General features: G+C 41.0%; 2 protein-coding genes, 1 long non-coding RNA gene and 2 pseudogenes across 3 annotated transcripts; 1 reads left to right on the plus strand and 4 right to left on the minus strand.

The window, feature by feature from the left end:
* Positions 1-1355: 1355 nt before the first annotated feature.
* On the minus strand, positions 1356-2609 carry LOC106565908 (transcription factor HES-4-A-like). Its single transcript, XM_014133594.2, has 2 exons — positions 2520-2609; positions 1356-2344 (listed from the first exon to the last, which is right to left on the minus strand). Exons 1-2 carry the CDS (start codon positions 2556-2558, stop codon positions 1973-1975), a joined length of 411 nt encoding a protein of 136 aa, XP_013989069.2. The 5' UTR covers positions 2559-2609; the 3' UTR covers positions 1356-1972.
* Positions 2610-7521: 4912 nt separating this feature from the next.
* Positions 7522-9446, minus strand: LOC123725557 (uncharacterized; annotated as a pseudogene).
* A 402-nt stretch (positions 9447-9848) lies between these two features.
* Positions 9849-11851, plus strand: LOC123725634 (uncharacterized). The gene is made up of 2 exons (XR_006758177.1): positions 9849-10887; positions 10999-11851. It is a non-coding gene; the product is annotated as an uncharacterized lncRNA (long non-coding RNA).
* A 3485-nt stretch (positions 11852-15336) lies between these two features.
* LOC106565955 (transcription factor HES-5-like) lies at positions 15337-16756 on the minus strand. Its single transcript, XM_014133645.2, has 2 exons — positions 16638-16756; positions 15337-16522 (listed from the first exon to the last, which is right to left on the minus strand). The coding sequence occupies exons 1-2, from the start codon at positions 16740-16742 to the stop codon at positions 16091-16093; spliced, it is 537 nt and encodes a 178-aa protein (XP_013989120.2). The 5' UTR covers positions 16743-16756; the 3' UTR covers positions 15337-16090.
* Positions 16757-23257: 6501 nt separating this feature from the next.
* LOC106565936 (transcription factor HES-5-like) lies at positions 23258-24933 on the minus strand (annotated as a pseudogene).
* Positions 24934-27589: the final 2656 nt, after the last annotated feature.

Here is a 27589-nt window from a genome sequence, read left to right on the forward strand (position 1 = left end):
CAAAACATGACTTAGTACTTGGTGGCTAAACCCTTGTTGGCAATCAGAGGTCAGACGTTTCTTGTAGTTGGCCACCAAGTTTGCACACATCTCAGGAGGGATTTTGTCCCACTCCTCTTTGCAGATTTTCTCCAAGTCATTAAGGTTTTGAGGCTGACGTTTGGCAACTCGAACCTTCAGCTCCCTCCACAGATTTTCTATGTGATTAAGGTCTGGAGACTGGCTAGGCCACTCCAGGACCTTAATGTGCTTCTTCTTGAGCCACTCCTTTGTTGCCTTGGCCGTGTGTTTTGGGTCATTGTCATGCTGGAATACCCATCCACAACCCATTTTCAATGCCCTGGCTGAGGGAAGGAGGTTCTCACCCAAGATTTGACGGTACATGGCCCCGTCCATCATCCCTTTGACGCGGTGAAGTTGTCCTGTCCCCTTAGCAGAAAAACACCCCCAAAGCATAATGTTTCCACCTCCATGTTGACGGTGGGGATGGGGTTCTTGGGGTCATAGGCAAAATTCCTCCTCCTCCAAATATGGCGAGTTGAGTTGATGCCAAAGAGCTCCATTTTGGTCTCATCTGACCACAACACTTTCACCCAGTTGTCCTCTGAATCATTCATTGGCAAACTTCAGATGGGCATGTATATGTGCTTTCTTGAGCAGGAGGACCTTGCGGGCGCTGCAGGATTTCAGTCCTTCACGGCGTAGTGTGTTACCAATTGTTTTCTTGGTGACTATGGTCCCAGCTGCCTTGAGATCATTGACAAGATCCTCCCGTGTAGTTCTGGGCTGATTCCACACCGTTCTCATGATCATTGCAACTCCACGAGGTGAGATCTTGCATGGAGATTGACAGTTCTTTTGTCTTTCTTCCATTTGCGAATAATCGCACAAACTGTTGTCACCTTCTCACCAAGCTGCTTGGTGATGGTCTTATAGCCCATTCCAGCCTTGTGTAGGTCTACAATCTTGTCCCTGACATCATTGGAGAGCTCTTTGGTCTTGGCCATGGTGGAGCGTTTGGAATCTGATTGATTGATTGCTTCTGTGGACAGGTGTATTTTATACAGGTAACAAGCTGAGATTAGGAGCACTCCCTTTAAGAGTGTGCTCCTAATCTCAGCTCGTTACCTGTATAAAAGACACCTGGGAGCCAGAAATCTTTCTGATTGAGAGGGGGTCAAATACTTATTTCCCTCATTAAAATGCAAATCAATTTATAACACTTTTGACATGCGTTTTTCTGGATTTTTGTTGTTGTTATTCTGTCTCATTGTTCAAATTAACCTACCATTAAAATTATAGACTGATCATTTCTTTGTCAGTGGGCAAACGTACAAAATCAGCAGGGGATCAAATACTTTTTCCCTCGCTGTAATTGTTTAAAATAAACAAGAGGTTTTACATTGAGAAAACACACATTTCTCTGTAATATCTTCACTGAAATGATCAGAATAACATTCACATAAAGCAAATTCTATCATTTTGGGGTAAATACTCATGATGGATAAATACTCAGACTGATACATACTCAATAACTTTTCAATATTACCTTAACATGAGAAAAATGTAGTGTAAACAAAACGTTTTCCTATATGGTTTGAGCTTAAAACAGATGAGTCGTACAGACAATCACAAACAGTTTGATGATATAAAACCTATTTTTGGTTAAAAATCCTCATGGAGGACCATTCAAGTTATTGTTTATCATGATCAACATGACACGTTTCATAAAACATAAAGGTTATTATTTAAAATAAAATGACAAATATGGATTATTCAATTACATTTTCATTAAAAAAATGTTCTTAGTCACAACAAGACGTTTAAAACCTATGAGGAACATATCTTCCTATTCTCACTACTGTCAATGACATACATTTTAGACCAACATGGTCCATTGTGATTGTCTGCGAGGGGAGCTTCAGTCTGTAGGACTCTACCAGGGCCTCCAGAGGGCGCTGTTGACTGGACTCTAGTCTTTGCTGATGCTGTGCTGGGTTGGGGAGCTGAGCTGAGGCAGGTCACTCTCCATTCTGTTCTTATCAGAGGATGGCTGCAGGCTCTGGAAGTTGCTCAGCAGTCTTCTCTGGGACTGTTTCTTCACCTCATCCTTGGACAGGAAGTGCACAATCTCTTGGACACATCTGGAGCAACCCTGATTGACAGGTACTGAACAGGAGGAGGAGCTCACTGGCTGGTACTGTTGTTGTCTCAGGAAGCAAACTGTCAGCTCCAGGATGGTTGCTTTCTCCAGCTTGGAGACGGGCTGCTGATTGAGGATCTCTGGACCCAGGAAAGGCTGCTGTTGATACGATCTATGCTTCTCCACCACAGGCTTTCTTAGCTACAAGAAGAGAAGGAGGGTCATTAATAACCTTATTCTGGTATATGACATTAATGAAACACCATTTTTTTTAATCAAATAACATTTTTCACATTTTAGTCATTTAGCAGACGCTCTTATCCAGAGCGACTTACAGTAGTGAATGCACACATTTCATACATGAATCTCACTTTACCTTGTTGGTCAGAGTCAGGTGGTTCTTAGAGTAGATCATTGCTGAAGTGATTGAAGGTGTCGTGGCTGAATCTCTGTGCTGTAGAGGTCTTTGTGTAGAGATAATCTGATTTGTACTGGTTTCATCTCTCCTATATATAGTCCCAAATCTGCATATGAATATGTGGGTCTTGGGCTTGTTGGAGATTCTCACAGTCTGTAGCCAATGGGTGAGCTTGGGAGGACAACGAGGAATGTGGAGCTGCCACATGCTCAGTGTTCTTATTACTGGGGGACAATGGTCACATCTCAGGGGAACAGGTGGAGGGGTGGGGGGTGATGGAGAGTGACTCACAGAGCGCTGTGTGAATCTGGGAATGTGGTGACTCCCAGATCTGCTGCCTGATGTTGGGATCAATGACACAGACAGAGCACACGCTCATCATCACAATTTACACTTGTGCGACTGACACAAATCCTGTACATTAAAACTCTTGGTGCTACCCAAATCCTTTTGATTGTTCAATTTTGAAGAACAGCCTACTATTTCCTTGATACAGTGCAGTTTTGGTCAAGTTTAGGCGCTTCAAATGATTTTGAACTATGAGCTGTTAATCTGATTTGATGAATGATTTGCATTATTTTACTTTATTTCTAAACAATATCCATTTGGTAATTCCTTGTGATTTCAGTATTTCACTGCTTTTAAACCCAAAAAATAAAACAATTTGTAACGGTTGTCGTCAGGGATAGAGGACCAAAACGCAGCAGGAATGTGGATGCTCATCTTGATATTTATTTTAAATAAAGAGAACACCAAAACGAAGAACGCACGAACAACAAAACAGTCTTGTCATGCTCACACAGGCAAAACAAGAAACAATCTCCCACAACACTACACCAAACAATTACCCATATATTGGACTCTCAATCAGAGGCAACGAGAAAGCACCTGCCTCCAATTGAGAGTCCAACCCCCCATTAACCTACACAGAAATACCACAAACCAGAAAGAACATAGAAATACAAAACATAGACCAAAACCCGGAAATAATAAATCAAACACCCTACTACATAAATCACCACCCCGAACCACATAAACAAAATACCCTCTGCCACGTCCTGACCAAACTATAATAACAAATAACCCTTATACTGGTCAGGACGTGACACAATTAGACAATATTAGGGCAAAGTAGGAAATAACGTTTTGGGGAGGGAATACACTCCCTGTTTTGGGAGTCCAGATGCAGCAGATTTGTCCTCGGTCTTGGAGCTACTGGTCAGTGTGAGTAGAGAGCTGATCTGAGTTTCCCACACTGACTCCTGTGTGCTGTAATCAATGCACTACAAAAGCTGCTCAGTGGACAATTAGTGACGGCTATTGGCTCTGTGTTGTACTATAGACACAGCCTGACGTCACAGATCATCTAGATTCTGGAGGGAAACAGCAGTATGGGGGGGGACTATGCTAAGATATGGAATTGTTTTAAGATGGTCATACCATGGCTCATTTAGCGATTTCATTTTGAATTCTAGGACGTCTTTAGGTACCCTAAAAAAAGATTTACAAAATATTTGATAAAATATTGCATTTGGCTTTTACCCCTATAGCCCTTAGCATTGAATAACACATTCATAAATGTGACTAACCACCTGGATTCGGTCCGATGTAGGAACATTTTAAATGTAGTTTTTTACATTGGATAAAAGTAGAGACTCAGAGCTAGAAAATGTTATATCATACACTGCAGTTGAGGAACAATGGGAAAGTAACTCTGCTTTGGAAGTTGATAAACTTGTAACCCCACTTTTGAGAAAATGTTCCTTGAATGTTTTGGTACACCTACTGGAGAGCTCTTCTTTGTCTACACCCATTCAGCATAGTTCTTTAAGGATTCACATGTCAGGACATGTGCTAAACAGAATGAGTAGTGTAGTAAACAACCAAAGATTTCAAAACTAAAACTGGTTAAAGTTGTAGCCTACAATAAGGAAAAACTCCAGGTAAATATACACTTTAACTAGTCAACCTACACTACCGGTCGAAAGTTTTAGAACACCTACTCATTCAGGGGTTTTTCTTTATTTGTACTATTTTCTACATTGTATAATAATAGTGAAGACATTAAAACTATGAAATAACATACGGAATCATGTAATAACCAAAAAAGTGTTAAACAAAGGCAAATGGTGCCTGCTTTGAAGAATCTCAAATATAAAATATATTTAGATTTGTTTAACACTTTTTTAGTTACTACATGATTCCATATGTGTTATTTCATAGTTTTGATGTCTTCAATATTATTCTACAATGTAGAAAATAGTAAAAATAAATAAAAACCTTGGAATGAGTAGGTGTGTCCAAACGGACAACGAACACAATTGCATTTTGTCAATGTCAATTTGAATGCACAGAGATACCGTGATGAGATCCTGAGACCTATTGTCATGCCATTCATCCTCCACCATCACCTCATGTTTCAGCATTATAATGCACTATCCCATGTTACAAGGGTCTGTACACAATTCCTAGAAGCTGAAAATGTACCAGTTCTTTTCATGGCCTGCATACTCACCAGACCTATTGAGCATGTTTGGGATGCGTGTATGTGTACGATGTGTATGACATCATGTTCCAGTTCCAGACAATATTTAGTAACTTCGCACAGTCATCAAAGAGGAGTGGGACAACATTCCACAGGCCACAATCAACATCCTGATCAACTATATGTGATGGAGATGTGTCACGCTGCACACCAGATAGGGACTGGTTTTCTGATCCACACCCCTACTTTTTTTAAAAAGGTATCTGTGACCAATAGATGCATATCTGTATTCTGTCATGTGAAATCCATAGATTAGAGCTTAATTGATTTATTTCAATTGACTGATTTCCTTATAGGAATTGATTAGGATGTTGATCAGGATGTTGTGACTCAGTAACATCTTTAAAATTGTTGCATGTTGCGTTTATATTATTGTTCACTATATATACAATTAAAACAACATACATTTAGAATCAAGGCAGGTAAAATAGCAAAAGTGGGCTAGGTGCTAAATATATTTTAGATTGGGACTAGGACTATGAAAAAGACAGTCTGTAGAAGTAGGTTTTAAAAGTTCTGAGTGATAGAGCGGCTCTCAGATGGTCAGGGAGAGCATTCCATAGGCGAGGGGCAAGGGAGCAGAAGACTCTGTCCTCTACAGTTCGAAGTTGTGTCTTGGTGACTTGAAGCAGTAGGAAGTGGCTCGACCGGAGACTGCAAGTTGGCTCACTGATTGCGATGTGATCACTGTTGTATGTGCGGCTCAATCCATTCAGGGCTTTAAATAAAAGCATGAGAATTTTGAAGTCAATCCTGTAGTTGCCCGGTAGCCAGTGGAGGCCAGGATAGGTGTGATGTGGTCTGACTTCTTGGTCCTGGTCAGGACCCTGGCAGCACTGTTCTGGATAAGTTGGCACCTCTGTAGTAATTTGGCTAGGAGGTCCCCAAATGGTACATTGCTGTAGTCGATCCGAGAGAAGATGAAGGCGTGGATGTGTTTCTCTGCATCTGGCTGGGAGAGTGATGGTATAACCCAGGAATTATGTTTTACATATTTGTTTTATGTGGGCATCGAAGGACAGAGAAGGATCAAACTAGACTCCTAGGTTGGAGATGACAGAGGACAGGTAGATGGCCTGGCCATTGATTGTAGGGCAGATGTTTCCAGCACTGGTGACCTGCTTGGGTGTCCCAATAAGCATAGCCTCAGACTTGCTACTGTTCAACTGGAGGAAGTTCTCTTTCATCCATGCCCCGATGCCCTCTAGGCAGTTGCTGAGTTTTGCTAAGGCAGAGATGGTGTCAGGTTTGGTGTTAATGTAGACCTGTGTATCGTCAGGCTAGCAGTGGAAGTTGATGCTATAATCTCTGAGGATTTGGAAGGGGAGGTTGGAGATGGGCCTGTAGTTGGATAGGATGTCCTGGTTGAGGTTGGGTTTCTTCAGTAAAGGGGTGACAGCAGCTGTTTTGAAGATCGATGGCACCTCTATGGTCAGCAGGGACTTGTTGATCAGGGTGGTGATAAACGTAAGGAGGCTTTAAACAAACAGTTCCCATCGAGCCCCTGTGGGTAAAGCTCATTATTTAAATATTTGTCGTAGAAACAGAGAATCAATTCAAGTTGAGTGTGTGTTTGTGTACTGTACAGAAACAAAATTGCACATTTCAACCATGTCCCACATACAAATGGCTTTATGCCATTACTTATGTACTTAGGCCTTATTGTAGGTGTCTTCTGCCTAGACCCAAGACCCAAATACTGAACATTTATGGGATCATTAGCAATAGAGCCAATGATTTCCCCATAGAGACCCAGACACACCCTCTAACCTCTGAAAGTCCCAGTCTATTGTCCCAAAGGAGCTCTGTGAGTGAGTTTTTCTGGGTTTCCCACACTCTCTCCATTCTGTGCTTTCAATGGAGGAACAATAGAAGTGTGTCTTATTACACATCACATTAGCTTTTGAGTTTGAGTGGCATAGATGCCCTACATTTTCAGAGAGCTAAGATGACAGCAGCAGTTTGGGTCCAACACCTGGAATCCCTGATAACCAAGCTAAACACACTGATATGCAATTGTAATACATTCTGATTATCCCCCAAAATAATACATTTAAATAAAACAGGTGCGTCAGTAAAAAAATAAAAATATGTCATGCTTCCTGGGGAATTCGCATTTATGATTAATTATCTAGCTATAGTCAATTTCACATGTGAACTAAAACAATTAACATCATGCAATTCTGTGTGGATAAAAATGTCTCTTAACCTTTATCTTACGTGGTAGATTTTGAATGAAGCACCAAGGGAGGTACAAATGAATATGTATTCAGTGTTGTATTCAATATCCTTGTTTACAGTAATGGGTCATAGTAGGCTTTTTTGGTTCTCCATGTGGAATTTCATAAATCAGTAATGTAACTGGGATGGAAGGCTGTCTTTGTCAAGAGTAGAATAGAGTAACAAATGAGAAGATTTAATTTTATAATTTCTGTATTTATTCAGATTGACTCAATGATTCACATCATTGAAAGCCTTAATTTAAGTTAAATAGTTCAATAGAAATGAAGTGATTAAACATCACAACAAGAACTTATCTCTAAGACAGTAGTAGGCTACATAATACACAATTACTGTCTTGATAAAAGACAACATATTGTTTAAAATAAACAAGAGGTTTTACAGTAAGACAGAACAGTTTTCTTTCATATGAAGTATACACATTATAATTATAATAGGGATGACATTTCACAACTAAGGTATGATCTTAAAACAGATCAAATATTGCTAATCCCAGAGTGACAACATGGTAGCAACACAACATGGTAGGAGCACAAAACATGGTACAAACATTACTGGGCACAGACAACAGCACAAAGGGCAAGAAGGTAGAGACAACAATACATCACACAAAACAGCCACAACTGTCAGTAAGAGTGTCCATGATTGAGCCTTTGAATGAAGAGATTGAGATAAAACTGTCCAGTTTGAGTGTTTGTTGCAGCTCGTAGCTGCAGCGAACTGAAAAGATGAGCGACCCAGGGATGTGTGTGCTTTGGGGATGTTTAACAGAATGTGACTGGCAGAACGGGTGTTGTATGTGGAGGATGAGGGCTGCAGTAGATATCTCAGATAGGTGGGAGTGAGGCCTAAGAGGGTTTCATAAATAAGCATCAACCAATGGGTCTTGCGATGGGAAAACAGAGATGACTAGTTTACAGAGGCGTATAGAGTGCTGTGATGTGTCCTATAAGGAGCATTAGTGGCAAATCTGATGGCCGAATGGTAAAGAACATCTAGCCGCACGAGAGCACCCTTACCTGCTGATCCATAAATTATGTCTCCGTAATCTAGCATGGGTAGGATGGTCATCTGAATCAGGGTTAGTTTGGCAGCTGGGGTGAAAGAGGAGCGATTACGATAGAGGAAACCAAGTCTAGATTTAACTTTAGCCTGCAGCTTTGATATGTCCTGAGAGAAGGACAGTGTACTGTCTAGCCATACTCCCAAGTACTTGTATGAGGTGACTACCTCAAGCTCTGAACCCTCAGAGCTAGTAATCATGCTGATGCACATGATGCTGTGCTGGGCTAGGGAGCTCAGCTGAGGCAGGTCACTCTCCACTCTGGTTCTTATCAGAGGATGGCTGCAGGCTCTGGAAGTGGCTCAGCAGTCTTCTCTGGGACTGTTTCTTCACCTCATCCTTGGACAGGAAGTGCACAATCTCTTGGACACATGTGGAGTAACCCTGATTGACAGGTCCTGAGCAGGAGGAGGAGCTCACTAGCTGGTACTGTTGTTGTTGTCTCAGGAAGCAAACTGTCAGCTCCAGGATGGTTGCTTTCTCCAGCTTGGAGTCAGGCTGCTGATTGAGGATCTCTGGACCCAGGAAAGACTTGAGGTGCTCAATGCTGCTGTTGATTTGATCTCTGCGCAACTTCTCCACCACAGGCTTTCTTAGCTACAAGAAAGCGAAGGAGGGTCATTAGTAACCTTATTCTGGTATATGAAATTAATGAAACACAAAAAAATTTATCAAATAAAATTCCTTTCCTTGAATTTAAATCTCACTTTACCTTATCCAGAGCGACTTACAGTAGTGAATGCACACATTTCATACATGAATCTCACTTTACCTTGTTGGTCAGAGTCAGGTGGTTCTTAGAGTAGATCATTGCTGAAGTGATTGAAGGTGTCGTGGCTGGATCTCTGTGTTGTAGAGGTCTTTGTGTAGAGATAATCTGATTTCTACTGGTTTCATCTCTCCTATATATAGTCCCAAATCTGCATATGAATATGTGTGTCTTGGGCTTGTTTGAGATTCTCACAGTCTGTAGCCAATGGGTGAGCTTGGGAGGACAACGAGGAATGTGGAGCTGCCACATGCTCAGTGTTCTTATTACTGGGGGACAATGGTCACATCTCAGGGGAACAGGTGGAGGGGTGGGGGGTGATGGAGAGTGACTCACAGAGCGCTGTGTGAATCTGGGAAAGTGGTGACTCCCAGATCTGCTGCCTGATGTTGGGATCAATGACACTGACAGAGCACACGCTCATCATCACAACATACAAAAATTCATTAAAACACCACATTATGAAATACTGGTACTCATAATATTGTAGCTTTCACTGAAAGATGTTTGACGCAGTGACATTGTACTGATCAGATTGGAGGCCATTCAGAACTCAGGTTTCCCAGAAGCCCCAGGCAGCACACTTCCCTCCTCTGAGCTCCAAAGCACAGCTGGCTCTCTGCACAACGCTGAGCGTGCCCCAGTCACACGCTCTCCTCTCTCTGGAGCTGGGAGCCACAGGGACACACGGCTTCTCCGACTTCTCTATGCAGCCTGCTAGCCCTGAGACACTATAGAAGTGTGTCTGCTCTCACAAAGACACACTGGCTGTTCCCATGCAGGGACAGAGAGTGGCTTACAGGGCAAACCATCTGGATCAGTTATAATTCACTTCAGAAAGAGACTCTTCCATTAACAAACAGATCGGTCATTTCTATTTGTACAAATACAATATTTTCAAAACATTTTTTCTTCTTAAACAACAAACAAACAACCTTGCTGATATGGATTTATTTCAATTTATCGTATATACATGTTCAAATTTGATATAATTGACACATTAGGATATTGGAATCATTTTGCCTATTTACGTAGTCAAAACCTTCACGTGGCAAAATATTGGATTGAAGTATTCCCATGCATACAGCATCTTGGTTAAAGTCATGATTTTGCCTTAATGTTTGGCTATCAGTCTAAAGAGAGATAATCCAAGCGCCTATGTGCTGCACACTGTCTTTATCATAACTTTTCTCCCGTAAAATGGCCATATTATAAATAAAGATGTGTTTTGTTTGATGTGTCTATGTGTTGCAATGAACAGAAAGACTGGTGATCCTAACATATTTGTTATATTTGCAATTTGATGATTTGTATCACTACTCAACATGGGAACGTGATATTTCTGATTACACATGGGCACAGACACTTTCCCAGTGACTAACGTGGCAGACCTCTTTGGCATATGGCATAAAGAACAACATCCCACCTGTCATGTGAGGAATCAGCTATTATTCCCACTGAATATTGTCCCACCATCTGATTGGCTGCATAGTGTGAGACAGCGTAGAAGTAAGCACATAAATAGAGAGTGGAGATGCAGAGCTCACTAACAACGACTCTCTGAGCATCAGCTGGCCCAAGACCCGCAGCATCACAGCACAGCAGAGGAGCTACAACAACACTAACTCTCGGGCAAGACCTACCAAGACCATCATCTCTACTTTATTGACGAGTTGCACATCGTGAACATGAAGCATCAGCATATTAGGTAAGATCAGGTTAAATTACACTGAAATACTTTAGGTCATGAGTTATTAAAATGAATAGAAACAGTGTGTGAGAGAAGAGGTGTTCATGACTGTCTTGTCTTGTTTTTCAGGTGTAAACTCTCTGTTGGAGAGGAAATGCAGCAGTGGTATGGAGAAACTGAAGATAGCTATTATAGAACATCTCCAGAACAGGATCCCTACATCTCCTATATCTCCTATTTTGGAGAAGTCTGTGTTTTTTCACTCCGAAGAAGGCCTTGCTGTCACCCACCAGTTATTCCAAATGTTCCAGGGACATGCTGCGTCTCTTTCCTACTCCAGAGGAGGACATTGTGCCACTCTGCTTCGAACAATGAACTGAGAGAGATGCATGGATGGGGAGATTATAGGTCAGGGGTTACATATTGGGCTGAGACCAGGGTCTGAGACAAAATGATCACTGCAGCATGAGATACAAACCTGTGGAGCGGGTACGAACTGAGCCTATGGTGAACAGAGCACAATATACTGTTCATGTGCAAATTCAGCTTGGATATATCAGAGCGCCAGATCTACGTAGGGAAAATATTCCCACCATGGTGATTGGCTGGTTGTCCTATTTGGACCAGACTGTTAGAGATTTGTCTGGAACCTATTCTGTTGTTTTACATGAAATGTAAAGTTGCAGAAGCATTTGAAATGCATTGTATGTATTTATATAAGCAGAGGTTTACTGCTTTATTCTTTGTGAAATTCTTAACTAAATACCCTGAGATACGGTTCAAGGTGAAACGCTGCCTCAAATAACGGTAGAAAATAAATTCACATGCATACCTTTATTTCTGTAAAGGAACAGTGCATTGTTGTGCATGAAAATACATAAAGTAAATGTTTATTTTATCTTAAGGCCCCAAAGAGGATTTATATTCTTGTTAATATTGTTGTCTGATTTTGTCAGCTAATAAAACTGCAGACAAAATCCAACATACTTTTCTTGGTCTATTCCTCCTATCTTTGATTTGCAATCGTGTAAAGTACTTAAGTAAAAATACTTGAAAGTACTACTTAAGTAGTTTTTGGGGGGTATCTGTAATGTACTATTTACATTTTGTCATAAAAATAGTTGTACTCATCCTTGAAAATGTCGTACTGGAGAGAAGAGGACCAAAACGCAGCAGGTATGTGCAGGCTCATCTTGACTTTTATTCACTATCAAAATGAATGCCAAAATAACAAACCATGAGAATGAACGAACAACCAACAAACAGTCTGGCAAAGCATAGGCTCAACACAGAACAATTCCCCACAAACCCCAGTGACAAACAACTCCTACATATGTGACTCCCTATCAGGAACAACGATTCCCAGCTGTTCCTGATCAGGAGTCACAAGACACACACCAGACTGCCACGTCCTGACCCCCAAACTACTACACCAGCTCCATCTGCTGGTCAGGACGTGACAGTACCCCCCCCTCAAGGTGCAGACCCCAGAATGCACCTAAAAAAGAAAAAGAAAAATCCCCAATACCCCAACAAAAACTAACCCCTAAACCATAAGGGAGGGAAGGGAGGGTGGCTGCCGTCAACGACGGCACTGTGCTACACCCTCCCTCCCCAACCCACCTATCCTGGAGGTGGCTCAGGTGCAGGCCGTTCCAGGCAGTCGGGGCAGTCTGGCAACTCGGGGCAGTCGGGGCATTCTGGCAAGTCGGGGCAGTCTGTCCACTCGGGGCAGTCGGGCCACTCGGGGCAGTCGGGCCAGTCCGGCAGGTCAGGGCAGTCGGGCCACTCCGGCAGGTCAGCGCAGTCTGGCCACTCCGGCAGGTCAGCGCAGTCTGGCCACTCCGGCAGGTCAGCGCAGTCTGACGACGACTGTTGACTGGCGGGCAGCTCTGACGACGACTGTTGACTGGCGGGCAGCTCTGACGACGACTGTTGACTGGCGGGCAGCTCTGACGACGACTGTTGACTGGCGGGCAGCTCTGACGACGACTGTTGACTGGCGGGCAGCTCTGGCGACTGTTGACTGGCGGGCAGCTCTTGCCCCATCAAACAGCCCTTGTGCCCCCCCCTAAAAAATTATTGGGGGTGCCTCTCGGTCTCCCTTAGCTCGCCAGCCTTCTTCCGCTGCTTGGTCCTTTGTTGGTGGGGAATTCTGTCATAAAATAAGTTGTACTCATCCTTAAAAATGTCGTACTGGAGAGAAGAGGACCAAAACGCAGCAGGTATGTGCAGGCTCATCTTGACTTTTATTCACTATCAAAATGAATGCCAAAATAACAAACCATGAGAATAACCAGCCAGCCAGCCAGCCAGCCAGCCAGCCAGCCAGCCAGCCAGCCAGCCAGCCAGCCAGCCAGCCAGCCAGCCAGCCAGCCAGCCAGCCAGCCAGCCAGCCAGCCAGCCAGCCAGCCAGCCAGCCAGCCAGCCAGCCAACAGTCTGGCAAAGCATAGGCTCAACACAGAACAATTCCCCACAAACCCCAGTGACAAACAACTCCTACATATGTGACTCCCAATCAGGAACAACGATTCCCAGCTGTTCCTGATCAGGAGTCACAAGACACACACCAGACTGCCACGTCCTGACCCCCAAACTACTACACCAGCTCCATCTGCTGGTCAGGACGTGACACATTTTTAACAACTTTTATTTTTACTTCAGTACATTCCTAAAGAAAAGTATGTACTTTTTACTCCATACATTTTCCCTGACACCCAAAAGTACTCGTTAAATATTGAATGCTTAGCAGGACAGGAAAATTGCCTAATTCACACATTTATCAAGAGAACATCCCTGGTCATCCCTACTGCCTCTGATCTGGCAGACTCACTAAACAGAGAACATCCCTGGTCATCCCTACTGCCTCTGATCTGGTAGACTCACTAAACAGAGAACATCCCTGGTCATCCCTACTGCCTCTGATCTGGCAGACTCACTAAACAGAGAACATCCCTGGTCATCCCTACTGCCTCTGATCTGGCAGACTCACTAAAGACATGCTTAGTTTGTAAAATATGTCTGAGTGCATGTCTCTAGCTGTCCATAATTGTAATTTATTTTTATTTGAAAACGATGCCGTCTGGTTTTCTTTATATAAGGAATTTGAATTTTTTTATACTTTTACTTTTGATACTTAAGTATATTTTAGCAATTACATTTACGTTTGATACTTAAGTATATTTAAAACCAAATACTTTTAGACTTTTACTCAAGTAGTATTTTACTTGGTGACTTTCACTTTTACTTGAGTCATTTTCTATTAAGGTATCTTTACTTTTACTCAAGTATGACAATTGGGTACTTTTTCCACCACTGGTGATTTGTGTCTGAAATTAATACTGAATTTTACTGGTTTCATTTACCAGCATATTGAAACTCACAAGATTCAGAAGGACATCTGATTATTTGAACATACTTCCACAAAAAAGTATACACTGCAAAAAAGTCCAAAGCATCACTATGGTACTTCACATAAAGAAGGTCTTACCATTTCCCCCAAAGGTTTGACTTGCTCTCATGGATTTACATGCATGGGACTGGTGGTCCACCATATTTTTACACCAGTTAATTCCTTTAATCCATCGGGGGAAGTGCACTAGGAGGGAATGGTAGAGAATAGGACTCTTAATTATCTTGTATTATGTGCATCACTTTTAAGTAGGGCACTGCAGGAAACCACATGTAGGATAAGCACTAACTGTGACATAATTTCCATCAGTAGTTATTAATAGTAACAACTGGCATTAATGACTAATTCATTACTAATTATTGCATTATTAATACTACATTAAATAATTAATTACATTAGCAGTAATTACTGACCAGCAAATTGACATAGTTCAATTAACTATGTTCAAGTAAACATAGTTCAATTAATAATCACTCATGAGAAGGCAGCCTATGAATTTGTTTCCTACGTGACTAATGATGAAAAAGTCCCCTCGAGCAGTTTTTTTAAACTTTTACATTTTATTTTGAGTCTCTTATCAATGTTTTAATTTTAAATGAATTGCACATCAAACTACCTGATTTCGTAATCTCTTGAACTCAGTCAATTTGAATACTTAGGTAGGCCTAGGTAATTGGCAACTTTTGAGTTGTATCTGTCATGTTTGTCTCTCACTGGTGAGAGGCAGATTCAGCAGCAGAACACATTAAGTTAAACCGAGTTTGTTTTGTCTCAAGTCATCTTAATTGACAAGGCCTAGAAGTCACTGACACTTACATAGGCTACAATGTGTCATGAGTGCGCGTGTTGTTGCAGAAAAATAAATAGGCCTTTGAATGTTGACGTTTTGGAGACATTTTGGCAGTTAGTATGGTATGATTGTTTTGTTATGAATTATGAAAGCCGTTTAGGTAGACATACGTAGGCTACTGTACTATATCTGGAAACCAGTTTAATTAGAAAGATTTAGACATTTCACATTTCAACGGAGTGTAATGAATCAAACAAACATTAATTGTTTTCGATGATTGTTTTTATTCGCATCGACTTGATTTGAAGATTTACATTCATTTTGAAAACATGTTTTCAATCTTTACAATACCTTCTCAGAAGGCGAGGAATACGGATACACTCACATAGCGATACAAACCAGTACGTCTACACGTTTTAACTCCTCTCACCATTGAGAGGAAGTATTATTCTGTCTAAAATGCTGATATAATTTTCAAGGGAAAGCAATTATGTTCCGTGTAGCTCAGTTGGTATAGCATGATGCTTGCAACGCCAGTGTTGTGGGTTCAATTCCCACAGGGGACAAGTACGGAGAAGAAAATGTATGCAATCACTACTGTAAGTTGGTCTGGATAATAGCATCTACATAAATGTAATGATGTCTGATACTGTTTGTATGTTTTGCCATTAAGATATTCAATTTCGATATCAAAACAGTACAAATAGGAATGAACATTATTCACTCACAATCTTTCCGCTAGAAAGACAGTGAACACTATTTCATAAATGATTAAAACTTTCCCACAGGGAACAATACACAGTATATTCACTTCATAGAAATGAAATATAAAACAGAATATGCTATTGATCCTCTTGTAGTCAAGAGAGGAAGATTCAAATACTGATATTGTTCAATGCATTTTTTCATTACACAAGATGTAATAAACTCCTGCAAATGCAGAAAATGTGGATGAACTCCTCTGTAATAAGAACTGGGAAATATCCTGCATGAGAATGAAGCTCCAGTCTGTAAGGCTCTACCAGGGCCTCCATAGGGCCCTGTTGACTGGACCCTTCTCTTTGCTCATGCTGTGCTGGGCTGGGGTGCTCAACTGAAGCAGGTCACTCTCCCTCCTGTTCTTATCAGAGGATGGCTGCAGGCTCTGGAAGTGGATCAGCAGTCTTCTCTGGGAGTGTGTCTTCACCTCATCCTTGGACAGGAAGTGCACAATCTCTTGGACACACCTGGAGTAACCCTGATTGTCAGGTGCTGAGCAGGAGGAGGAGCTCAGTGGTTGATACTGTTGCTGTCGTTTCAGGAAGCAAACTGTCATCTCTAGGATGTCGGCTTTATCCAGCTTGGAGTCAGGCTGCTGATTGAGGATCTCTGGACCCAGGAGAGACTTGAGCTTCTCAAGGCTGCTGTTGATACGATCTCTGCGTAACTTCTCCACCACTGGCTTTCTTAGCTGCAAGAAGGAGAGTCTTTAATAACATTATTCTAGAATGTATTAGAGGTGAGATAAAATGATGACAACTATTTTCAAGAAAAAAGTCATAAAGCAAATTGTAATCTCAGTTTACCTTGTTGGTCAGAGTCAGGTGATTCTTAGAGTAGATCATTGCTGAAGTGATTGAAGGTGCCATGGCTGGATCTCTGTGCTGTAAAGGCCTCTGTGTAGAAAACATCTGATTTCTACTGGCTTCTTCTCTCCTATTTATAGTCCCAAATCTGCATATGAATATGTGGGTCCTGGGCTTGTTGGAGTTTCTCAGTCTGTAGCCAATGGGGGTGCTTGGGTTCTTAATGCTGGGGACAATGGTCACGTCTCAGGGGAACATGTGGGGGGTGATGGAGAGTGACTCACGGAGCGCTGTGTGAATCTGGGAAACTGGTGACCCCCAGATCTAATGCTTAACGTTGGGATAAATGACACAGACAGAGCACACACTCATCAACACAACGTACACATTTGGGACTGACACACATATTCTGCATAAGAATTTACAGTGCTTTCCAATCAAATCAAATGTATTGGTCACATACACGTGTTTAGCAGATGTTATTGTGGGTGTAGCAAAATGCTTGTGCTTTTAACTCCGACAGTGCAGTAATATCTAACAAGTAATATCTAACACTTTCACAACATATACCCAAAATACACGTACATCTAAGTAAGGAATGGATGAAGAATATATACATATATGTCAGAGCGGCATTGGACTAAGATATAGTGGTATAGTATAGAATACAGTATATACATATGAGATGGATGATGCAATATTTACACACAATTAAAGTGACTAAGATACCATAGAATAGTATAGAGTACAGTTTACACATATGAGATGAGTAACGCAAGATACAGAGACACTAAAGTGTCTAGTGTTTCATTTCCTTAAAGTGGCCAGTGATTCCTAATCTATGTCTATAGGCAGCAGCCTCTGATGTGCTGGAGATGGCTTTTTAACAGTCAGTGGTGTAGAATAGAATACAATGCAGTATATACATGAGATGGGTGATGCAATAACTGTTTTTCAGTTTCTCTGTCCCAGCTTTGATACACCTGTACTGACCTCGCCTTCTGGATGATAGCGGGGTGAACAGGCAGTGGCTCGGGTGGTTGATGTCCTTGATGATCTTTTAGGCCTTCCTATGGCATCAGGTGCTGTAGATGTCCAGGAGGGTGGGAAGTTTTCCCCCGGTATTGCGTTGGGCAGACCGCACCACCCTCTGGAGAGCTTTGCGGTTGTGGGCTGTTGTGCCTTCTTCACTACACTGTTTATGTGGGTGGACCATTTAAGTTTGTCAGTGATGTGTACGCCAAGGAACTTGAAGCTTTCCACCTTCTCCACTGCGGTCCCATCGATGTGGATTGGAGGAGGAGGGGGAGGAGGGGAGGGGGGTGCTCCCTCTGCTGTTTCCTGAAGTCCACGATCATCTCCAATAATGCATTTTATTGCAGGATTCCTAGCCTACCGTATCATATTTAAATAGCGGGGTGGCAGGTAGCCTAGTGGTTAGAGCATTGGGCCAGTAACCGAAAGGTTGCTGAATCGATTCCCCGAGCTGACAAGGTAAAAATCTGTTGTTCTGCCCCTGAACAAGGCAGTTAATCTGGTAGGCTGTCATTGCAAATAAGGATTTGTCCTTAACTGACTTGCCTAGTTAAATAAAGAAAATATTTGATGACTGCATTATGAATGTGACCTCTTGATTTGAATAAAAGAAGTGCTGTTTCAAAATTCTGTGCAAATGTAGTATTTTAGATTGTTTGCTTCATCCCTAAAAAGTTGTAACACTTTTGAGATTAATTCATAATTGTTCATGCTACAAATCAACATAATCAGCGTAATGGGATACATTCTTATAGAAGACAGAGAAAATAGCAATATGAGCAACACATAGATCAATACTGGTGTGACTTCAACATAATTTCTCCTAAATATTTGAGAGAAGTTATGTTGCAATACTGTTCCTATTATTCAGATTTGAGGGAATACACTTCCAGCTTTGAAAGTCCAGATGCAGCAGATGTGTCCTCTGTCTTGGAGCTACTGGTCAGTGTGAGTAGAGAGCTGAGTTTCCCACACTGACTCCTGTGTGCTGTGATCAATGCACTACAAAAGCTGCTCAGTGGACCATTAGTGACGGCTATTGGCTCTGTGTTGTACTATAGACACAGCCTGACGTCACAGACCATCTGGAATCTGGAGGGAAACTCCTATACTGGCTGATTCAACACATACTCTTATGGGTACAGGTATATATATATATATACCCAACTTATTGTGGGAAGCTTGTTGAAGGCTACACAAAACGTTTGACCCAGGTTAAACAGTTTAAAGGCAATGCTATCAAATATGAATTGAGGGTATGTAAACTTCTGACCCACTGGGAATGTGATGAATGTGATGATATATATATAAATACTGTTTAAATATATATATATATATACTGTTTAAAGTACAATGTATTTGGCAATGTATAAATGTATATGGTAAATGACTGGCAGGAATATATATATATATATATATATATATATATATATATATTAGCAAAGACTGTATATATATATATATATATATATATATATATATATATATATATATATATATATATATATATATATATATACCTTAGCCAAATACATTTATACTCAGTTTTTCTCAATTCCTGACATTTAATCCAAGTAAAAATTCCCTGTCTTAGGTCAGTTAGGATCACCACTTTATTTGAAGAATGTGAAATGTCAGAATATAGTAGAGATAATGATTTATTTCAGCTTTTATTTCTTTCATCACATTCCCAGTGGGTCAGAAGTTTACATACACTCAATTCGTATTTGATAGCATTGCCTTTAAACTGTTTAACTTGGGTCAAACGTTTTGTGTAGCCTTCCACAAGCTTCCCACAATAAGTTGGGTGAATTATGGCCCATTCCTCCTGATAGAGCTGGTGTAACTGAGTCAGGTTTGTAGGCCTCCTTGCTCACAAACGTTTTTTTCAGTTCTGCCCACAAACTTTCTATAGGATTGAGGTCAGGGCTTTGTGATGGCCACTCCAATACCTTGACTTTGTTGTACTTAAGCCATTTTGCCACAACTTTGGAAGTATGCTTGGGGTCATTGTCCATTTGGAAGACCCATTTGCGACCAAGCTTTAACTTCCTGACTGATGTCTTGAGATGTTGCTTCAATATAGTAACTTTCCATCCTCATGATGTCATCTATTTTGTGAAGTGCACCAGTCCCTCCTGCAGCAAAGCACCTCCACAACATGATGTTGCCATCCCCGTTCTTCACGGTTGGGATGGTGTTCTTCAGCTTGCAAGTCTCCCCCTTTTTCCTCCAAACATAACGATGGTCACTATGGCCAAACAGTTCTATTTTTGTTTCATCAGACCAGAGGACATTTCTGCAAATAGTAATATCTTTGTCCCCATGTGCAGTTGCAAGCCGTAGACTGGCTTTTTTATGGATGTTTTGGAGCAGTGGCTTCTTCCTTGCTGAGCGGCCTTTCAGGTTATGTCGATATAGGACTTGTTTTACTGTGGATATTGATACTTTTGTATCTGTTTCCTCCACAATCTTCACAAGGTCCTTTGCTGATGTTCTGGGATTGATTTGCACTTTTCACACCAAAGTATGTTCATCTCTAGGAGACAGAACGCGTCTCCTTCCTGAGCGGTATGACAGCTGCTTGGTCCCATGGTGTTTATAGTTGCATACTATTGTTAGTACAGATGAACGTGGTACCTTCAGGTGTTTGGAAATTGCTCCCAAGGATGAAGTAGACTTGTGGAGGTCTGCAATTTTTTTTTCTGAGGTCTTGGCTGATTTCTTTTGATTTTCCCATGATGTCAAGCAAAGAGGCACTGAGTTTGAAGGTAGGCCTTGAAATAAATCCACAGGAACACCTCCAATTGACTCAAATGATGTCAATTAGCCTAGCAGAAGCTTCTAAAGCCATGACATCATTTTCTGGAATTTTCCAAGCTGTTTAAAGGCACAGTCAACTTAGTGTATATAAACTTCTGACCCACTGGAATTGTGATACAGTGAATTATCAGTGAAATAATCTGTCTGTAAACAATTTTTGGAAAAATTACTTGTCTCGGGCACAAAGTAGATGTCCTAACTGACTTCCCAAACTATAGTTTGTTAACAAGAAACTTGTGGAGTGGTTGAAAAATGTATTTTAATGACTCCAACCTAAGTGTAAGTAAACTTCCAACTTCAACTGTGTGTATATATATATATATATATACATCTTTATCTTTCTGCATCCAAGTTAGTCCAAGTCAATGTCTGCAATTCTTTCTGTTTTCTAAATGGCATTTAAGATGATACAGATTTTTTTCCTCCTAGGCAATAGCTAGGTTTTATTAACGTCAAAATGTCATGTCATTACAAATTAGGATTTAAAATAATAAGATTATATTACATGTTAGATTTTCTTCCATAAGGATAGTTCCAAAAACATACTCAACCAAATAGGCAAATCCTTTTTTAATTCCCCTCTGTAAGTGTGCCTATTCCTCACTGTCTCTGAGTGTTCCCCAGACAGTCAGGTGCTGGTGGGACTGATGATGATGACACTAATGACACTGAACTGTGACTCTGCTCTCCAGAGCTTTCCCACACTCTGCCCATTGAGAGAGATTCCATGAAACAATAGAGTGTGCATTGTTAAATGCTAATTCATTGCCCATCAATTCCTTAGTGGTAAAGTTTGTTTTTCAATCAAGGAGGTGGTAATACAAATATTTGGACTAATTGATGATTTGGAAATACTCTTGGTAGCCTATAAAAGAATAAACAAGTTTCATTCAAAATCCTGTTTCCCATATGGCAAATTATTATTGACCTTTTTATTAGAATAGGAACTTTAACAAAAGGCTATATTTAAAAATAAGACTATGACTGTAGTTATTTTTGCCAGACACTTTTTTATTAATGTCTTTGGTTTGGGAAATGATGTAAACAAAATTCCTCTCCCTATCCCTTGACACCAGTAGGTAGGGGTCTGAGTCTATTGTCCCAAAGAGGCTCTGTGAGTGAGTTTTCCTGGGTTTCCCACACTTTCTCCATTCACTGATTTGCTTTCAATGGAAGAACAATATAAGTGTGTCTTATTATTCATACCATTAGCTATGCAGTTGAGTCCAATCCCAGACAAAGAAGGCTACTCTGTGTCTGTCTGCCCACCTGACTATGATAAAACGAGGTTATCAAGAAGCTTTATTTTTATAAGACACCCCAAAAATCTACCTAGCATCAACATATTAGCCAACTCAAGATACAGAACACCTGTAATCTATGGAACAATGCAGAACAGACTTTTCAATATAAAATTAATTTAGATTTTTGAAATGACATTGCACAATGAAGCACTAATGTGTAAAGCATGCTCAGTATAAAATGTAGGAAAAATGTTGAGTAGGAAAGTAGTATAAGTTTCAGTAATATGAGTGTCTCCTTTTTCTGTAAACTAAAGTCACTCTTCTGTGCTTGCTGTCAACCACCAACGTAGACAAATGCTCTGTCACAATAATGCCGTCGTCCACTTGCATGTAGGAACTACGAAACTCGTACGACTTACTAACTGGTCGAACGCGCCACGTGTTTAACTACAACTATTAGCCACGGGAAGCAGGGGTGCTGAAAAATTCCCCAGAAAAATCTGAATAAATAAATATATATATTAATATTTTTGTTTTTTAAACATTGATATTACAAAAGTAGTGCACTGGGCCTTTAATAGTCCTGTATTAGTGTACTGACATATACATCAGCGCTGGCAAAAAGATTAGTCCAGCCCCCCCCAAAGAATACTTCCCGCGGCTATGCTACAACCTATTAGCGAGTCATACATTTCCGCGTTTTGTAGTTACGACTAGCACGTGAACACGGCATTAAGCCTGTCGCATGCTTCACAGTTGCAACAGTTTGCACATATATTTGTGCCGTTTCTGTTTGTTTTGGTGTTCCGCATGGGCTATTTTTGTCTGTTAGCGTACCAAAAAAATGTTTCTTGAAGCAAGTCAAATTTCGGTAGCCGAAGTCTACACCCCTTCGTCAGTGATTGGTCAACAGTCCTTCTAGTAGGGGCGGGAACTATGGACTGAATTCTTCAATAGTGTTTGTTGTCATTCAACTATAGACAACTAGTTTTCATGCTCATATTTCCACTTGAGAGGCGACTAGTTTTCATGCAAATGTTTTCATTTCAGAAATACTGCACCAAACATCTTAGTTAAATGTAAAATTGCGCGACGTCAAAAATGTATTACAGATTTCCTGATTTGTCTTAAATTAATTTGTACTATTTTGAGGAAATGTATAGTGGTTGCTTCCGCATCTCAAGAGAGACAAAGAGTAATATTGGCGCTTTTTTCTCGTTGTTCTTACGAAGGTTCGCTTCGCCTAGCCAAGTTCTGGTAGGAGCAAACTGAACCCACCTAGTATGCAGGCGCCTTTACTGTATTTGATTGTAAAAATTGATCATCATAAATTGATAATAATTTCAGAGGTATTAGTGATACATGTCTCATACCTCTAAACGCTCATCTAAATTCATTCACACAGAATATGAAATACATATTGGACAATCTGACATTAATGACATAAACCATTTGAATCTTTATTTCCCAGGATCTAATACTTTACGGTGTCGAATGACCAGTACTCAGACTCTAACGCAAAGTATAGGATTTTAATAGACCACAAACAATCAGATACATTTCAAGATTGTATTTATTTTCATATAGAGAATACGTTTCTTAATTGTTAAGAACTTAAACTTTGTGATTAAGCATCACTACAATTGCGAGAAAACAGCTTCAAGTCACACAGGCACTCATCATAGAGTGTGGGTTATATTAAATATTCATAGAAGAAACATTGACAAATGGAGCTTTAAAAACAAAGCAGACATATGTTAGATATCTCAATATACGAGAATTAAAAAATTGTAATACAAACCAACACAAATTGGTAGTTCATCACAAAAACCAGGCTTGGATATCAAGCAAATCAATTAAAGATTTTTAAGTCGTCAACAAGAATATATTTTCTGAAATTCATTAACAGAAGGATATTGTTGCACAATTAAAGAATTTAAACATTCTTTGCTATCTCACCCAATGTGGGTAATAAATAGATTATAATGAACAGTCAACAATATAAACCATCCTTAGCAGATGGAGGAATTTCCTCTTACAAAGTAAAAATAACTTTACATAATACTCATGTTAAATGAAAAGTGATGATATCAATATGAACTTTCATTAGGAAGGCTTTTTCACATATTCATGAAAAAATAATTAACACAATCAAATTAGAACTTTGACATTTTCTGCAGAAGGAGAAGATTGTCTCTTCCTATTCTCATTACTGTCCATTAATGTTAGACCAACATGGTCCATTGTCTTTGTCTGAGTGGAGCTTTTAAGTCTGTAGGACTCTACCAGGACCTCCAGAGGGCGCTGTTGACTGGACTCTTGTCTTTGCTGATGCTGGGTTTGGGAGCTGAGCTGGTTCTTATCAGAGGATGGCTGCAGGCTCTGGAAGTGGCTCAGCAGTCTTCTCTGGGACTCTGTCATCACCTCATCCTTGGACAGGAAGTGGACAATCTCTTGGATACAGCTGGAGTAACCGTGATTGACAGGTGCTGAGCAGGAGAAGGAACTCACTGGTTGATACTGTTGCTGTCCTCTTAGGAAGCAAACTGTCATCTCCAGGATGTCGGCTTTCTCCAGCTTGGAGTCAGGCTGCTTGTTGAGGATCTCTGGAAACAGGGAAGATTTGAGCTGCTCAATGCTGCTGTTGTTACAATCTCTGTAATTTCAGCACTGGCTTTCTTAGCTGCAAGAAGAGAAGGAGGGTCATTAATAACCTTATTCTGATATATAACATTAATGAAACACATAAAAAATCTGTCTAATTATATTAATTTCCTTGAATTTAAATCTCACTTTACCTTGTTGGTCAGAGTCAGGTGGTTCTTAGAGTAGAACATTGCTGAAGTGATTGAAGGTGTCGTGGCTGGATCGCTGTGTTGTAGAGGTCTTTGTGTAGAGATAATCTGATTTCTACTGGTTTCATCTCTCCTATATATAGTCCCAAATCTGCATATGAATATGTGGGCTCTTGGGCTTGTTGGAGATTCTCACAGTCTGTATCCAATGGGTGAGCTTGGGAGGACAATGAGGAATGTGGAGCTGCCACATGCTCAGTGTTCTTATTACTGGGGGACAATGGTCACATCTCAGGGGAACAGGTGGAGGGGTGGGGGGTGATGGAGAGTGACTCACAGGGCGCTGTGTGAATCTGGGAAAGTGGTGACTCCCAGATCTGATGTTGGGATCAATGACATTGACAGAGCACACGCTCATCATCACAATTTACACATGTGAGAATGACTCAAATACTTTCCAATAAAACGTAGTGTTTCCTAATAATTTTTTTTCCTAATAATTTTGCTCGTATTGCCTAATTAGTCAAATTTAATAAGTCAATATAACCGATTTCTTGATTTCCCCTATTATAACTGCCAAAACGTTAAAATATTTTAATGTCTAGCAGTTCAGATGATTCAGAGAATATTAATTTTCTTTTTTACTGCTTTATAAATGTATCTATCATGTCCAAAACATAACATCAAATCAAATAAAATTGTATTAGTCACATGCTCCGAATACAACAGGTGTAGACCTTACAGTGAAACGCTTACTTGCGCGCCCCTAACCAACAATGCAGTTTCAGTGCAACTTAATTTTTTAAATTTTATTTCACCTTTATTTAACCAGGTAGGCCAGTTAAAGACAAGTTCTCATTTACAACTGCGACCTGGCCAAGATAAAGCAAAGCAGTGCGACACAAACAACAACAGAGTTACACATAAACAAACGTACAGTCAATAACACAATAGAAAAATCTATGTACAGTGTGTGCAAATGTAGAAGAGTAGGGAGGTAAGGCAATAAATAGGCCATGGAGGTGAAATAATTACAATTTAGCATTAACACTGGAGTGATAGATGTGCAGATGATGATGTGCAAGTAGAGATACTGGGGTGCAAAAGAGCAAGAGGATAAGTAACAATATAGGGGTGAGGTAGTTGGGTGTGCTATTTACAGAGTGTCTGTATACAAGTACAGTAATCGGTAAGCTGCTCTGACAGCTGATTCTTAAAGTTAGAGAGGGAGATATAAGACTCCAGCTTCAGTGATTTTTGCAATTCGTTCCAGTCATTGGCAGCAGAGAACTGGATGGAAAGGCGGCCGAAGGAAGTGTTGGCTTTGGGGGTGACCAGTGAAATATACCTGCTGGAGCGTGTGCTACGGGTGGGTGTTGCTATGGTGACCAGTGAGCTGAGATAAGGCGGGGCTTTACCTAGCATAGACTTATAGATGACCTGGAGCCAGTTTGGCCACGAATATGTAGTGAGGGCCAGCCAACAAGAGCATACAGGTCGCAGTGATGGGTAGTATATGTGGCTTTTGTGACAAAACGGATGGCACTGTGATTGACTGCATCCAATTTGCTGAGTAGAGTGCTGGAGGCTATTTTGTTAATGACATCTCCGAAGTCAAGGATTGGTAGGATAGTCAGTTTTACGAGGGTATGTGGCAGCATGAGTGAAGGATGCTTTGTTGCGAAATAGGAAGCCGATTCTAGATTTAATTTTTGATTGGAGATGCTTAATGTGAGTCTGGAAGGAGAGTTTACAGTCTCACCAGATACCTAGGTATTTGTAGTTGTCCACATATTCTAAGTCAGAACCGTCCAGAGTAGTGATGCTAGTCGGGCGGGAGGGTGCGGGCAGCAATCGGTTGAAGAGCATGCACTTAGTTTTACTTGCATTTAAAAGCAGTTGGAGGCCTCGGAAGGAGTGTTGTATGGATTTGAAGCTCGTTTGGAGGTTTGTTAGCACAGTGTCCAAAGAAGGGCCAGATGTATACAGAATGGTGTTGTCTGTGTAGAGGTGGATCAGAGAATCACAAGCAGCAAGAGCGACATCATTGATATGTACAGAGAAAAGAGTCGGCCCGAGATTTGAACCCTGTGGCACCCCCATAGAGACTGCCAGAGGTCCGGACAACAGGCCCTCCGATTTGTCACACTGAACTCTATCTGAGAAGTAGTTGGTGAACCAGGCGAGGCAGTCATTTGAGAAACCAAGGCTGTTGAGTCTGCCGATAAGAATACGGTGATTGACAGAGTCAAAAGCCTTGGCCAGGTCTATGAAGATGGCTGCACAGTACTGTCTTTTATTGATGGCAGTTATGATATAATTTAGGACCTTGAGCGTGGCTAAGGTGCACCCATGACCAGCTCGGAAACCAGATTGCATAGTGAAGAAGGTACAGTTGGGATTCGAAATGGTCGGTGATCTGTTTGTTAACTTGGCTTTCGAAGATTTTAGAAAGGAAGGGCAGGATGGTTATACGTAGGTCAACAGTTTGAGTCTAGAGTGTCTCCCCTTTGAAGAGGGGGATGACCGCGGCAGCTTTCCAATCTTTGGGGATCTCAGACGATACAAAAGAGAGGTTGATTAGGCTGGTAATAGGGGTTGCAACAATTTCAGCGGATCATTTTAGAAAGAGAGGGTCCAGATTGTCTAGCCCAGCTGATTTTTAGGGATCCAGATTTTGCAGCTCTTTCAGAACATCAGCTGTCTAGATTTGGGTGAAGGAGAAGCAGGGGGGGGCTTGGGCAAGTTGCTGCAGGGGTGCTGAGATGTTTGCCGGGGTAGAGGTAGCCAGGTGGAAAGCATGGCCAGCAGTAGAAAAATTCTTATTGAAATGATCGATTATCGTAGATTTATCGGTGGTGACAGTGTTTCCTATCCTCGGTGCAGTGGGCAGCTGGGAGGAGGTGCTCTTATTCTTCATGGACTTTACAGTGTCCCAAAACGTTTTGGAGTTGGTGCTAGAGAATGCAAATTTCTGTTTGAAAAAGCTAGCCTTAGTTTTCCTAACTGACTGAGTATATTGGTTCCTGACTTTTTAGTTCCCTGAAATGTTGCA

The sequence above is a fragment of the Salmo salar genome, chromosome ssa12, assembly GCF_905237065.1.
Source record: "Salmo salar chromosome ssa12, Ssal_v3.1, whole genome shotgun sequence".
Lineage (NCBI taxonomy): Eukaryota > Metazoa > Chordata > Actinopteri > Salmoniformes > Salmonidae > Salmo > Salmo salar.